The 16,218-nt window shown below is 40.2% G+C and overlaps 1 protein-coding gene across 2 annotated transcripts in view; it reads right to left on the bottom strand.

The window, feature by feature from the left end:
• Window positions 1-15,698, bottom strand: part of NFATC3 (nuclear factor of activated T cells 3) — a 133,598-nt gene extending 117,900 nt beyond the window's left edge. For both annotated transcript variants that reach the window (XM_030863576.2, XM_030863577.2), the window contains exon 1: window positions 15,341-15,698. In XM_030863576.2, coding sequence (XP_030719436.1) covers window positions 15,341-15,443 — 103 coding nt within the window. In that variant the 5' untranslated portion in view covers window positions 15,444-15,698. The remainder of the gene's footprint in view (window positions 1-15,340) is intronic.
• Between the last annotated feature and the right edge of the window lie 520 nt (window positions 15,699-16,218).

Here is a 16,218-nt window from a genome sequence, read left to right as displayed (position 1 = left end):
AACTGGGTAACCTGTGCACTACAGGTGGGAATGTGAAAGTGTGGCAATTCCTTATAAAACTTAACTCACATATTGCAGGTTGGGCGGCAACTGCACTTTTAGTCATCTATACAAGAGAAATGAAAACTTATATCCACACAGAAATCTACACACAAATGTTCACAGTAACTTTATTCATAACAGCCAATAACAGGAAATAACCAAATGTCCTTCAATGGGTAAAAGGTTAAACAAATTGTAATACATCTGTATCATGGAATACTACTCAGTAATTAAAAGGAACAAATTTAATATACATAACAACTTGGAAGGATCACCAAGGAATTATACTGAGTGGAAAAGCCAATCTCAAAAGGTTAAATAGTACAATATATGACTCAATTTATATAACATTTTTTTAAAATAAAATTATAGAGATAGAGAACAGATTAGTGGTTACCAGGAATTAGAGACTGGGGTAGGGAGGTGGGAGGGAAGTAGGGCGGCTATAAAGGGATTAATGAGATGGAACTTTGTGGTAATGAATAGTTCTGCATCTTGATTGTGGCAGTGGATACACGAACCTACACATGTGATAAAATTGCACAGAACTTACATGGGAAAAGAATCTAAAAAGAGTGGATATATGTATATGTATAACTGATTCACTTTGCTGTACAGCAGAAACTAACACAACATTGTGAATCAATGATACTCCAATAAAAATTAATTTAAAAAATTTTTTTAAATTGTCCAGAACTACACATACACACAGAGAGTGCATGTAAAAATGGTGACAAGTGAATAAGTTTGGTGGATTGTAGCAATGTCATTTTCCTGGTCTTGATATTATACTATAGTTATGCAAGAGTTTATCATTGGGAGAAACTGAGTAAAGGATACCCAGAAACTCCCTTCTGTATTTTTTGCAACATTCTGTAAATCTACAATTATTTCAATATGAAAAGCTTTTTTCAATAGGCAAAAGACTTAAACAGACACTTCACCAAAAAAGACATACAGATGGCAAAAAAGTACATAAAAAGATGTTCAACAGCATTAGTCATTAGGGAAGTATAAAATAAAACCACAAGGAGATACTACTACACACCTATTAGAATGACTAAAATTAAAAAGACTGACCACACCAAAACATAGGTGAAAATGTGGAAATGTACATTTTCACTGCTAGTAAGGAATGTGAAATGATATATCCACTTTGGAAAACAGTTTATCAGTCTCTCAAAAAGTTAAACATACCTACCACATGATCCAACCATAGGTCCAAGGATAAAGGAAAAATGTGCCCACACAAAGACTTATACATGATGTTCACAGCAGCTTTATTTGTAAGCCAAAACAATCCAAGTCCATCAAGAGGTGAATGGATAAACAAAGTGTGGGATATGCATACAATGGAAACTACTCTCCAATAAGAATGAATGACCTGGGACCTCCCTGGTGATCCAGTGGCTAAGACTCCACGCTCCCAATGCAGGAGGCCCAGGGTTCGATCCCTGGTCAGGGAACTAGATCCCACATGTCTCAACTAAAGATTCTGCATGCCACAACCAAAAAAAAAAAAAAAAAAGGATCCTGCATGCCACAACGAAGATCCCGTGTGCCCCAAGTAAGACCCAACGCAAACAAATAAATAAATAATTTTTAAAAAAAAAATGAATGACCTATTGATAGGCTCATTAACATGGATGAATCTCAAAATTACAATGTCGAAAGAAATTAGACAAAGAAACTATATACTTCATGATTCCATTTATATTTTTTCTACAGTGATTTCAGTGGTTGTCTGGGAAAAGGGGAAAAGTGTGTGGGTGGGAATGATGACAAAGGACACATGGAAACTTTCAGGGTGATTGATATGTTCACTACCTTTAATGTGATGAAATGTCCATAGATATACATGTGTCAAAACTTGCCAAACTGTACACTTTAAACAAATAGTTTATTATTGAAGGGGATCAGAATATGCTACTCCAAAATATGCAACTTTGGCATAAGGATTATTTGAGTTGAAGTCAATTGAAAAACAGCAAACAGGAAGAACTCTCTGCCCTCTCCCTTTCTGCCCAAAAGCTGGGCATAAATTTCCCTTTATAAAGGTGTTCCTCTCTCCCATACCAGGAAGAGAACTACTCCTATCTGCATAACAAATCTTACAAAACAACCCTTATTTATCACACATTTCCTAGTCACCTACCCACAACTTACACCCCACCAGAAGTCCAAACCCCCTTTTTACTTTGTCTAGTCTCTTCTCCATACTTTATCACTCTTTGGTAAAACAGCATATAAGCCTCCCAGACTTTTCATAGTACCTGGTATATTTTATTAAAATGAATCATCTTTCCCCCTTCCCACCTCCAAATCTGTTTCTCCTATCACAGTTGACCAAAATTAAAAAAACAGAAATAATCCTAGTCTCCTTCCTCTCCTTAGTCAATTGATACCAGTCCTTTTGATTTCTTTCCCCTAAATCTATCTCAGCGTCATTCCCAACTTGCCATCTCCACTCCTCTGCCCATTATCATTGCTCAGAAACAACACTGCTCTTGCCTCCATTCCTACCTTACTCAATCCATTATCCACAGTGTAGCAGAGCACAAATCTGACATTCCTGCCCAGCTTGGAATCCTCTGACAGCTCCCCGTCTTCAATCTAAAATCCAAACTCCTTAATACAGCATAACAGGCTCTCCTTCTCCAGCCACATCTGGATATTATAGCCTGATCTTCAACCTTCCAAAATGAAAGGACCATGCTAACTTGTGTTTTTGGGAGTGGTCATTAATGGGCCTGAAATGTATTTCCTACCCTATCTACCTAAGGCAAATCACTCTACTGGATTCAGGTCAATTGTAACCTCTTCTGTGACCTTTCAAAGTTAAACTCTGTCATTTACGCTCTCAGAGAGCCTTCTCTGTACCTGTATCACTGCTGTATTTAATATACATCCACTCCAATAAACTGAATCATATTCATACATAATAATACTGACACAGTAAGTTTTTCTTTTAATTAATTAATTAATTTGTTTATCTTTGGCTGCATTGGGTCTTTGTTGCTGCTTGCAGGCTTTCTCTAGTTGTGGTGAGCGGGGGCTACCCTTCATTGCGGTGCCCAGGCTTCTCACTGCAGTGGCTTCTCCTGTTGCAGAGCACGGGCTCTAGGCTCACAGGCTTTAGTAGTTGCAGCACGTGGGCTCAGTAGTTGTGGCTCGCAGGCTCTAGAGTGCAGGCTCAGTAGTTGTGGTGCACAGGCTTAGCTGCTCCACGGCACGTGGGATCTTCCCGACCAGGGACAGAACCGTGTCCCCTGCACTGGCAGGCGGATTCTTAACCACTGTGCCACCAGGCAAGTCCCACTGCTACCATTTAAAAATGTCTAGAGCAGGTGGGAGTAAGAAGCATCCCTCAAGCGGCCATTCTGAGCCAAAAGCAGAAAATCTAGTCACAGGAACACATGTGTAATTTGTAAACCCTGGCTCAGACATGTTTGAGTCCATGTGCTTCACCATGAATCTTGGTTTTACCAAACGAAAAACTATTTCTGTACTTAAACTCTTCCTGGGAGGAGAGAGGCAAGAGGAATAGTAGCAAGAGCCCAAGTCAGAAAACCTGGGTTCAAATCCCAACCCTTCTACTTTCTAGATGGTCAAATCTACCGTCATTTCTGCTTCCTCAGGTAAAATGGAAACAGTACCTTCCTCTTCAGGTTATCACGAGACTTAGAAATAATGTATATAAGAATAACTTGCACTTAAATAGGAAGTCAATAATATTGGATTAAATATTTACCTAACAACACACAAAAAAGGAACAGTTACAAACATGATCAAAATTATACACTGTGGGGCTTCCCTGGTGGCACAGTGATTGAGAGTCCGCCTGCCGATGCAGGGGACACGAGTTCGTGCCCCGGTCCGGAAAGATCCCACATGCCGTGGAGCGGCTGGGCCTGTGAGCCATGGCCGCTGAGCCTGTGCGTCCGGAGCCTGCGCTCCGCAACAGGAGAGGCCACAACAGTGAGAGGTCCGTGTACCGCAAAAAAAAAAAAAAAATTATAGGCTGTGCAAAAACAACTCTAGGATTTTCAAGCAGAAATTAAGCAATTTACTAGAGAAGAACAAAGACTAGAAGCCAGAGATCCTGGGTCTCTGTTTTGTAACTAACTAGTTAAATGACCCTGGGCAAACCATCCTGAACCTCAATTTCCTCTCTTATAAAATGAAAGAATTAAATTAGCCTGAAATTATTCTGCGCTTTTTTTTTTTTTTTTTTTTGCGGTACGCGGGCCTCTCACTGTTGTGGCCTCTCCCATTGCGGAGCACAGGCTCCGGATGCACAGGCTCAGCGGCCATGGCTCACGGACCCAGCCACTCCGCAGCATGTGGGATCTTCCCAGACCGGGGCACGAACCCGTGTCTCCCGCATCGGCAGGCGAACTCTCAACCACTGCGCCACCAGGGAAGCCCTATTCTGTGCTTTTTAAGCAGTGTCACTCAACTAGCAACAGATATGAATTTAGAACCCAGATCTAGTTCAGTACTACCTCAAAATAATGTTTCTAAATTGCCTCACAAAAGAAAAAGACTATGAAATAATATGTGGACGGCAGAGGCAGTTCAAACAAAAGGGTAGAAGGAAAGATTTCATGTTAGGACTGAAAAGAGATAAATAAAACTAAAGATGATGAACTTGATACTAATGTACAGAGTAAGGGATATAAAAAAGGTAAAGCACAGGGGACTTCCCTGTTGGTGCAGTGGATAAGAATTTTCCTGCCAATGCAGGGGACATGGGTTCAATCCCTGGTCCGGGAAGACCCCACATGCCATGAAGGAACTAAGCCCGCGACCCACAACTACTGAGCCTGCGTGCTGCAACTACTGAAGCCCACACGCCTAGAGCCCATGCTCCGCAACAAGAGAAGCCACCGCAATGAGAAGCCTGTGCACTGCAACAAAGAGTAGCCGCCCCCGCTCCCTGCAACTAGAGAAAGCCTGCGTGCAGCAATGAAGACCCAACGCAGCCCAAAAAAAAAAAGGTAAAGCACAATGAGGAAAACGAGTGAAGAGGAGGCAGGTTACAGACACAAGGGAGCAGGAATCAAAGATGATCTTAGCTGTGACTTACAAAACTTATTTGGGGGGTTATAAAGTATGAAGAAAAAACTACACAAATCCAAACAGGAGGTGACCAAGACTTGATTTTCGCCATAGAGCAGAGAAAGGGGAAGATATGACTCATTTTCAGGAAGTGGCATAATTTATCAACCAACTAATCCAATAAAAAGACAGCAATAGGGGCTTCCCTGGTGGTGCAGTGGTTAAGAATCCGCCTGCCAATGCAGGGGACAAGGGTTGGAGCCCTGGTCAAGATCCCACATGCCACGGAGCAACTAAGCCCGTGCACCACAACTACTGAGCCTGAGCTCTACAGCCTCCGAGCCACAACTACTGAAGCCCGCACGCCTAAAGCCCCTGCTCCGCAACAAGAGAAGCCACTGCAATGAAGAGCAGCCCCCGCTCACTGCAACTAGAAAAAGCCCACAGGCAGCAACGAAGACCCAATGCAGGCATTAATTAATTAATTAATTAAAAGACAGCAATAAGCTAATTCAATAAAAAATAATTTTTTAACTGAAGTATAGTTGATTTACAATGTTGTGCCAATCTTACAGCAAAGTGACTCAGTTTTACATACGTATATACATTCTTTTTATAACATTCTTTTCCATTATGGTTTATCCCAGGAGATTGGATATAGTTCCCTGTGCTATACAGTAGGATCTTGTTGCTTATCCAGTCTAAATGTAATAGTTTGCGTCTATCAAGCCCAAATTCCCAGTCCATCCCTCTCCCTCCCTGCCTCGACAACCACAATAAAAACTAATTTTAAAAAAATGTATTAAAGAACTACAGACATGGGAAATATGGCTTGACTAACAAGAACTTGTCAATGACCTAATAGTTTTAATATAATCAGAACTATGAAACCATCTCCTAGAGCTCTGGTTTTCAAACTGAAGGTAGTGATCTATTAGTAAGACATGACCAACAATGTTTTAAAATAATGAAAAAGAAAATGTGAGGGTAATGCCAGAGTAAAGGTAAATGCTACTTTACTGAAACTTCTATCTCAGTTTTCTGTGTATAAACATGTATGTGTGTGCTGGCTCAAAACATAAAATGTATTTCTTACTCTGCATCATGGTCTAAAGATTTCAAAACTCTGCATTACAGAAATTTTCAAACATAAAGAGGAACTTCGCTGGTGGCGCAGGGGATAAGCCTCCACGTTCCCAATGCAGAGGGACTGGGTTTGATCCCTGGTCAGGGAACTAGATCCCACATGCATGCCTCAACTAAGAGTTTGCATGCTACAACTAAGGAGCCTTCGAGCCGCAACTAAGAAGCCCACCTGCCACAACTAAGACCTGGTGCAAACAAATAAATAAATGAATAAATATTTTAAAAAGAAAACAAAGTAGAGAGTATAGTATAATGAGTCCCCATACATTTATCATCTACCTTCAATAATTTCTGAATGCCATTCTTTATTGAACAACCTTTACTAAAAGGAAGTAAAAACTCTAAGGAAGTGTTGATGGCAGAGGAAATATCAAGTTTCCTTAAAATGCTTATACAGCAATAAAAAAATTAAAAAGTAACATTTAGATAGAACTTTCTATATTTTCCCCAAAGACTTTCCTTATATAAAGGACAAGGTTAAAACTTGTATTCCTTTAGTATTCAATATGATTCACAAAATGTAAGATATAAATTTCAGATCTTCTTTGCTCTGAAATGTTTACAAATCAAAAGGATTTATATATGTGATATTTTTGTGAATTAATCTCTACTAATTATACAGTAAGATTAAAAATCTAATCTTAAAATTAAGATTGAGTTCTCTAGTTTCATTTCATCATAAATTTAAAAGTTTAAGAGACTGACAATACTTAATAAACATTAGGGGACTTCCCTGGTGGCGCAGTGGTTAAGAATCCTCCTGCCAACGTGGGGGACACGGGTTCGAGCCCTGGTCCGGGAGGATCCCACATGCCGCGGAGCAACTAAGCCCGTGTGCCACAACTAGTGAAGCCTGCGTGCCCTAGAGCCCGTGCTCCACAACAAAAGAAGTCACCGCAATGAGAAGCCCGCGCACCGCAACGAAGAGTAGCCCCAGCTCCCCGCAACTAGAGAAAGTCCACGTGCAGCAACAAAGACCCAACACAGCCAAAAATAAATAAATTAATTAATTTTAAAAAATAAAATAAATAAACATTAGACTGATAGATACAAGCAACATGATCAAACATTAAAAACTTTTTTCAAACATTACAATTTTTTAAAATTTTAAGCCCTTAAATCATTAAACAATAAGTGAATTTATCTGATCCCATATAGTTACTTAGAAAATATTTTAAAAACTAAAAAATACCTACTCAAAAACACATCACAAGATCAGTTTACTTCCTATTTATGTACACTACTAACATCTCACTACTAATTCTACCCAAAGGGAGAAACGAGTTTTGTAAATCAGACATACCACAACTAGTTTTTATTTTTATTTGTTAAACCAGTTTTCTAAAAAATCACATGCAACAGCAAATTCCATTAACTTCACAATGCTGTTTTTTTTAAGTGCTTATTTTTTCTATCCTAATCTAGAACATTAAAGAGCTTGAGTAGTTTTTTTAATGTCATTTTTAAACTTTTTATTATGGAAATTTAAAAACATACACAAAAGTACAGAGAATACTATAATGCATTCCCATACACCTATCATCTAGCTTCAACAATTTCTGAATGCCATTTTTATTTAAGTCTTCTTTATTTTAAAGTAATACTGAAAAATACTTACATTTAAATATAACTCACAGGACTTCCCTGGTGGTGCAGTGGTTAAGAATCTGCCTGCCAATGCAGGGGACGCAGGTTCGAGCCCTGGTCCGGGAGGATCCCACATGCCACGGAGCGACTGAGCCCGTGCACCACAACTACTGAGCCTGCACTCTAGAGCCTGCGAGCCACAACTACTGAGCCCACGTGCCACAACTACTGAAGCCCGCGCGCCTAGAGCCTGCGCTCCACAACAAGAGAAGCCACTGCAGTGAGAAGCCCGCGCACCACAAGGAAGAGTAGCCCCCGCTCTCTGCAACTAGAGAAAAGCCCACACGCAGCAACGAAGACCCAACAGAGCCAAAAATAAATAAATAAATAAATAAATTTAAAATAAATAAATAAATGAAACTCACAAACTGTCCATTAAAGTGTTCTGGCCAATGATGGAAAAAAATGTTTTTCGAAATATTTTTACATGTGATATAAATCAACATTATTGAAAAAAGTTATAATTTCAAAGCTCACATAATCCTATTTTCTAATTAAACAGCAAAGCTGATGAAAATTTAATATAAAATTAAGAAATATAAAAATTTTAAGACACTGAAAACATATTTTAAAATATTCAAAATCTCACCTGCTTCTGAAACATAAGACATATGGAAACTGTACATTTTGTAGGAAAATGAAGCCTTCAAGTTACTTCTCCAGTGTACCTGAGACTTTCAGGCTTTCATAAAGATGTATTTCCCTTACACACAGGAATACCAATATGTTAACTAGAAATGTCCCAACGATTAAATGTCAGCTATCAATTCACAGACAATTCATACAACATCCTGCTTAAATATTACAGGTCTAATTTTTCCTCTCTTCTCAAGTTTACCGAATTCAGGCAAACAGGTGAGAGTCATGCAATATAATTATATAAACATTACCAGAAATGCTGAAATATATGCAGACTCATGCTATGTTTGAGCTAAAATTATGGCTGTTAAAAAAGCTTGCTACTGCTTGTGACTCTCCTAAGCCTCCCCGAACAAACTCACTCCTCTTAAATTCCACTGTTACTTGAACCTCATATGGCATGCCTGGGCAAATTTGATGACTTGGATTTTGTTTTAGAAGCCAGGCTTACTGCCAAGTCTGCTGTGTCTACTCCCCTGACCCACCAGGACAGCTTTAGACAACACCTCCCTTATTTATGTTACTGCTGTGAGCAGTCAAACTACTGCTTACTATCAAATGAGGCTCAACCTACTCAGGTTTCCTAACTCTCAGGAGTAATGCAATTGACTTCAATATATTCTGGCTTTCTCAACCCCACCTCTTACTTAAAATAAAACATCACCATATTGAATCACCAACTACTCAATACTAAGAAGGAAAGTAAAGGGCGTTAAACTTCACAATCAATAACACAACTCATTATCTTCTCTTAAAATATTCCATTTTATATATTAGTATTTTATTTATTACTTTTTCTGAAGAACAACAAACTCCACAATTTCTAACCAAAAATGTCCTCATGATCACACTTCATTGAAAAAATAAATACAGAGCAAGACACAAAAGCAGAGTTTGGGATATACTTCAATAAAAACACAGTAATTTTAGGTGAGGTTTACTGGTTGCCACAGAAAGGCAAGTCATAAGAAGAAGTTGATTCTACAATATACCTTAAGTTAATATCTCAAATGCCCTTAAATACTTAAGATTCAGGCCTTACTAGACCCCCACAATTTCTTAGCAACGTACATAATGCCAACTTTTAATTTTCATATCATCTAATAAAACTACAGTATTACCTCTGCTAATAGTTTAGAATATATGCCAAAATATCCCTTCTGTATTGGCAAATGGGAAAATCTAAGAAAGCACAGGTATAGCAATATTCTTACAATGATAAAGTTTTAACAAAACAATATGACATTGAAATTTTTTCCTCAATTTTTCCCCATACTCACTAAAACACATTTATTCACTAATCTCCATCACAAAATTCTGCTAATACCCTTAGGAGCATCCTCTACCCCTATCAGGAAAAGTGTCAAGGAAACAGAATATTATATTATTCTTCCAAGTGAAATGGTGAAATGTTTATCACTGACTCAATCACTTATATATTCTCACTGCATTCGAGTCTTAAAAAAAAGCTGACCTATGGTGTGAAAGTAAGGTTCAGCAGTAATCAAATCTTCCTTTAAGTATCTAATGCGCCGTGCAAACACACCATTAATTTCTACAGGAAACCATACAAGCAACTTCTCTTTTTTCATACTGATTTAAATAGCCAATTATACTTAGTATGGTTAGCAAATTAACCATCCTTCACACCATAGTTAGTAACAACTTAATTCAAGAAAGTAGAAAAACGTAATTAAAAGCAAGTGACCTTCAGTACTTATGTTTAGTAAGATATGAGAAAGAAGGTAACATTGAAAATAGAATTAAGAGGAAAAAATAAAAATATCTAAGACAAATATTCCAACTCATCTAAGAAAGGTTTAAAAGACAGAATCTCTCATCTGCCCCTACTCTCTAAATGTTTTAGTTTAGTATAGGAAAAAGGTCTAGGAAATAGGAGGAAATAAAAAATAATCTATCGTCAGTTTTTGTGTGCTTTTAAAAAAATGTTAACCACCATCACTTAATGAGTACCACTGGGCCAAGGACTGTGCTAAGAGCTTTAAATATATTAGCTCATTTAAAACAAGATAAAACAAAACCACTGAGTATAAATTATCAATAAAAACCAAAAAATGAGAAAATGAAATTATCTAAAAGACAGTAAATTATGAAGAACAGAATCAGATGTCCAAGCACTAAACAAAGTAGAACACTACAGATTAAAGATTAGGACAATGATCTAGAAAAAGTTCCTCAACTTCATTTTTTAAATTTTTATTTTAAATTTTTTTCCTCAACTTTATGTGAAAAAGGTGTATACTAAACTGGTATCTGATAAAACTACACTTATCATAAAGTAACTTTCTTACAAAAATACATATTGTATCTAAGATATTTCTCCCCTTTCAAAAAGCAGCAGGAGATAAGACATAGCACACCCTCCTCCCAGTGACTCTCATTCAGGACAAAAAAGTCAATGTTTAGTAATGAACAAACTCTGAGAATGAAACTTTGAATTTGAAACATAAAGATTATTACAACATCAAACTAAATTAGAGATATACAATCAATACACTAAAATAGAGCACCAGAAACTGCCCTTTATAATGGCAAAATATAATGGCAAATAATATTAATGAAATACATTAACACTTACCAATTTTATATTCTCTATTTCCTATTGAGGTAGCTCTTCATTTTGAAACTAGGTATTAAGTAAAAGAAATGTAAATATAGTATTTTGATTCATTATTAACTGGAAAAAAATCAAAGTTAACACTGTCCTTTTTAAAAAAAAAAGCTAAAGACTAGGATCTTAAACTTTCTTTAATGGAAAAATCTCAAAACACCTTGGTAAGCAATAAACTTAAAAAGTCAGTTACTGGCGATGTATGTTTATGTATAGTTCATTCACTTTGTTATACAGCAGAAACTAACACACCACTGTAAAGCAATTATACTGCAATAAAGGTGTTAAAAAAAAGTCACAACAGGGCTTCCTCCCTAGTGGCCGTGGAGTGGCTGGGCCCGTGAGCCATGGCCGCTGAGCCTGCGTGTCCGGAGCCTGTGCTCCGCAACGGGAGAGGCCACAACAGCGAGAGACCCGCGTACCACAAAAAAAAAAAAAAAAAAGTCACAACATATTGAACTTATCAAGTGTCAAATCATCTAATTTGTACTTTAACAAGCTTGCTTAGGATATTCACTAAATTCAGCCCCTTGGCTTGTTCTCAGTCTCCACCCACTATCACCCCCACCTCCAAATATTTTTCAAAAACCTTCTGTATGGAAATTTTGATGTGATACAAGTACTCTTAAGCCTTGAGAGAGAAGGAAAACCTGCAGCCCAAAATTACCAAGATCTGCTGTCTTACGGAATTGACCAATAAAAGTCAAAGAACTGAAACAAGTCTCATAAACTTCCCCTACCACCAAAAAACAACAAAAAAACCGTTAAGGACTGACTCAAAACTTAAGTGGTACTTTTTCATTAACTGAACAAATACTGGTTGCCTACTATGTTAAACGCACTGTGCTAGGCATCTATGAACAAGATACAGACATTATCAATGCCCTCATGGAATGTTCTGCTTCAGTGAGGAAGAGAATTCAGAAACAAGTAAACTCACTGATATGACCCAATACTGATCTGAATCCTAGTAAGCAATTTTACTCTCATGGCCCGCTTTACTTCATCTTACCATCCTAAATGTAGGTCAGTTAATCCACTGAGTTCCTTCAAACTACACACTCATAATTATGCATAGTAAAATGAAATCAGGGACTTCCCTGGTGGCACAGTGGCTGAGAATCCGCCTGCCAATGCAGGGGACACAGGTTTGATCCCTGGTCCCAGAAGATCCCACAAGCGGCGGAGCAACTAAGCCAGTGCGCCACAACTACTGAGCCTGTGCTCTAGAGCCCACGAGCCACAACTACTGAGCCCGAGTGGCCACAACTACCGAAGCCCATGCACCTACAGCCCATGCTCCACAACAGAAGCTACCGCAATGAGAAGCCTGCCAAAAATAAAACAATAAATTTTTTAAAAAAGAAATGGATTTATTTAAAAAATGAAATTAATCTTGTGGACAAATAACTTTGAAACCTTAGTTTTGAATAGCACATCCTTTTCAATAGAATTTAAAAATTAGCTGCTAGGTATTCATAGCAGCACTATTTACAATAGCCTAAAGGTAGAAACAGCTCATGTCCTGTCCATTTATGGATGAATAAACAAATTGGAGTATATATACAATAGAACGTGATTCCGTCATTAAAAAAGAATGACGGGGCTTCCCTGGTGGCGCAGTGGTTGAGAGTCCGCCTGCCGATGCAGGGGACACGGGTTCGTGCCCCGGTCCGGGAAGATCCCACATGCCGCGGAACGGCTGGGCCCGTGAGCCATGGCTGCTGAGTCTGCGCGTCCGCAGCCTGTGCTCCACAACGGAAGAGGCCACAACGGTGAGATGCCCGCGTACCGAAAAAAAAAAAAAAAAGAATGACGTACTGCGATGTTCTACAGCATGGATGAACCACAAAAACACTATGCTAAGTGAAAGAAACCAGACACAAAAGGTCACATATGTATGATTCCATTTACATGAAATATCCAGAATAGGTAAATCCATAGAGACAGATCCCAGATTAGAGATTCGGCTGCCAGGGACCTGAAGGGGAAAAGGGAGAATGAGGAGCAACTGCTTAGTGGGTTTGGGGTTTCCTTTTGGGGTGATGAAAATGTGTTGAAATTAGATGTGGTGACTGCACAACACTGGGAATGCACTAAATGCCACTGAATCATTCAATTAAAAATGGTTTATGTCATGTGTATTTCAACCTAATTTTTTTAATTTACAAAAAACAGCTACTAGAGGAGATATGAAGATGTATGTATATGTATAGCTGATTCACTTTGTTATACAGCAGAAACTAACACACCACTGTAAAGCAATTATACTCCAATAAAGATGTTAAAAAAAAAACAGACTGCTTTAAAGTGGACTTTTTGTCACAAATAAAACTGCTCAAGTTTAACTTTGGGAAAATCAGTTGTAAATCAAGTTTCAAACCTTAACTCCTCTAGACTCATTTAATATCAAAATGTTTTTTTTACGGGTTTTATGGCAAAAATCATTCCTTAAATAGCTGTATTCATAGCATTTAAATGTTATTTAATGTTTTGGACGTACATACAACTCCTACTTGATGATAATTCTTTATTACTCATATGTTTGGTTAACATCTTTATTGATCATATATTTGGTATTTAATGTGCTCTAATCAAGTTTGTGCCCAATAAAGGTTTGCTGACATCATCAACTGTTTATCTTCTTTATAATGAAAATACTCATTCAAACAAGATTTTATTTTGTTAAATCCCCATAATTTAAGTACAATTCAATGCAACCTTCTCTACCAATGCCACTTTCCCCCCGTTTCTACCTCTATTATAAGCTGCACCACCATTCAGTCAGCCTAGTAGCACAGTTATTTGGGTTATGTGCCCCCCATTCCATTTCCCAAGCTCCTTGAGGTGCCTCAGTTCTTTCTGCATCCATCATAACACTACCTAACACTACCTTGAGCATAATAGGTGCTCAAATGATGTCAGTGGAATTGAAAAAAACGCAGCCAACAAATAACTACTGTAAATTATTTACTATGTTGAGAAAGACATCTAACATATAAAGACTAATAGGGCTCATAATACAATACAAATATTTCCCAGAGAATCCTTATGCCATACGTTCAGATATGTTTTTCAGTGCAACCCTACAGAACAGTCTATTGAACATCAATATGAACATAAAGTAATTCACCTAACACCGGAAAAAATAAAAGGGGATTAGTCTTATCCATCTCCCTTTTGAAGTTCACCTGCATAAGTAATAAGGAAACTGAACTTAATGAACCACAGTATTCCAAACCAGGTCACAGGAGAGTCCCCAACCATCCTGTTCCTATTTCCTGATTGGTCTGACCTCCAAACATTATGGTGCCCAGCTTTTCACGCTCTCCTTTAAAACCCAACTCATGATCTCCTTTAAAACATCTTCCGAGGTGAGCTTTTTCTTAAAAACTGACTTCCAGAACTTTCTAGGAGAATTACAAACACGGCACCCCACTTTTAAATATCTTCCGAAAGACTTAGCTCAAAAAAAAGAAACCCAGTTTTCGGAAAAGTCCCGTTATAGTTACACTTCGAATTAAATGTGGGCCATTAACATGCACAAGTGGAAGTTAACACTACAGCGTAACTCTCCTAGCAGAGTAGGTTTAAACAGACATGTGCACGAATTTTAGAGAGCTCCTGCACTTTCAGAATGCGCATCTTTCAAATGAAGATTGCTTTTAAAACCTAGAATAGATGAAAAACCAAACCTGCTTACACTTCACAGGGACATTTCCTCCGCACCACGCTTGCAAAGCAGCAAACCAGAGGCCACCTGGGCAGCGACCCCGACCCTCGGCCTCCAAACCCCGGCGTCCACTGGCCACAGGCGTCCCGGAGTCCAGTTCCCCACTAGTTTGCTTCCAGCCTAGCCCGCGGCCACTTCCACGTCGCTGCGACCCACACGCCTCCTCAGCGGTTTAAATCCGCTCTTCACTCACCCCCCCACACACACACATACACATGTTACCACTCACCCACACACACACACGATGTTACCAGACATCACCACACATACACACACACACACACACACACACACACGATGTTACCAGACACTCACCCCCACACACACACACACACGATGTTACCAGACCCGGGACAACCAAGGGACCAGGCAGGGAGGGGGCGAGCTCTTGCGAGCGAGAAGAGCTGACGCTCCTCGTTCCCGCCCCGCCCGGCACCCACCTGCAGGCCGCGAGACCGGGGGCGGCGGTGGCGGCGCCCCGTCCTCGCCAAAGACGAGTTTAAAGTCGAGCTCGTCGTGGGCGCCACAGTTTGCAGTAGTCATCGGCGTGGCCCAGGGTGCTGCGGCTCCTCCTCAGGCGGCGGCGGCGGCGGCGGCGGCGGCGGCTCCTCAGCGCCGCTTCATGCCGGGCCGCGCCGGCCAGGAGGTTGCAGCTCCGCAGCAAACTTTCCGGGCGGGGACCGCGACGTCGAGCGTTCCGTTCCGAACTCTAAAACTGGCCGCGCGCCGAACCGCACCAGGAGCCGCCACCACTGCCAGTCGTCGATGCCCAAGCTGCCACGGTCGCCTTAGACGATATTCCCCGCCCCCCTACAGCGGCCGCTACCGGCGCGCTCCCGCGCCGTGCCGCGAGGCCGGTCCCGCCCCCTACCGCGCGCCCATCTGACCCGGCCGCCCATAGGCCACTGGCACCGCGGACGAGCCCGATGGCCCCGCCCCCTCACCGGCCTACCGCGTGACTCCCTCTCCAGGAGAAGGAAGTCACGTGAATATGGAGAGCCAGATAGCCCTACTACCTCTTGGGAGTTGTAGTTTGCATCAACTCCTTCTAAGCCAGGACCCGGTACCAGGGTGGGAGGTCGATAGCCCTCTAATTATATTGAGGGGCCCACCACCGGCCAGAGATCCCTTGCCTTATTAGGCAGGCCCGACGTTGGGGAAGGGGCGCCAAGAGCCTTGGGGTTAAGGGTGCGGTGACACGCGGCTGCAGTGTTATTCCTGCCTGGGTTTGGGGAAGGTAAAAGCGCCCCGGAGGGTTACGTGGACATCACTCACTCCCTCATCCCTTTACCCCAGCCTTAATGGCGGAGTCTCGAGA

The sequence above is a fragment of the Globicephala melas genome, chromosome 19, assembly GCF_963455315.2.
Source record: "Globicephala melas chromosome 19, mGloMel1.2, whole genome shotgun sequence".
In the NCBI taxonomy this organism is placed as follows: domain Eukaryota; kingdom Metazoa; phylum Chordata; class Mammalia; order Artiodactyla; family Delphinidae; genus Globicephala; species Globicephala melas.
Note: the sequence above shows the minus strand (reverse complement) of the source record. Positions and strands in the feature narration are given on the sequence as shown.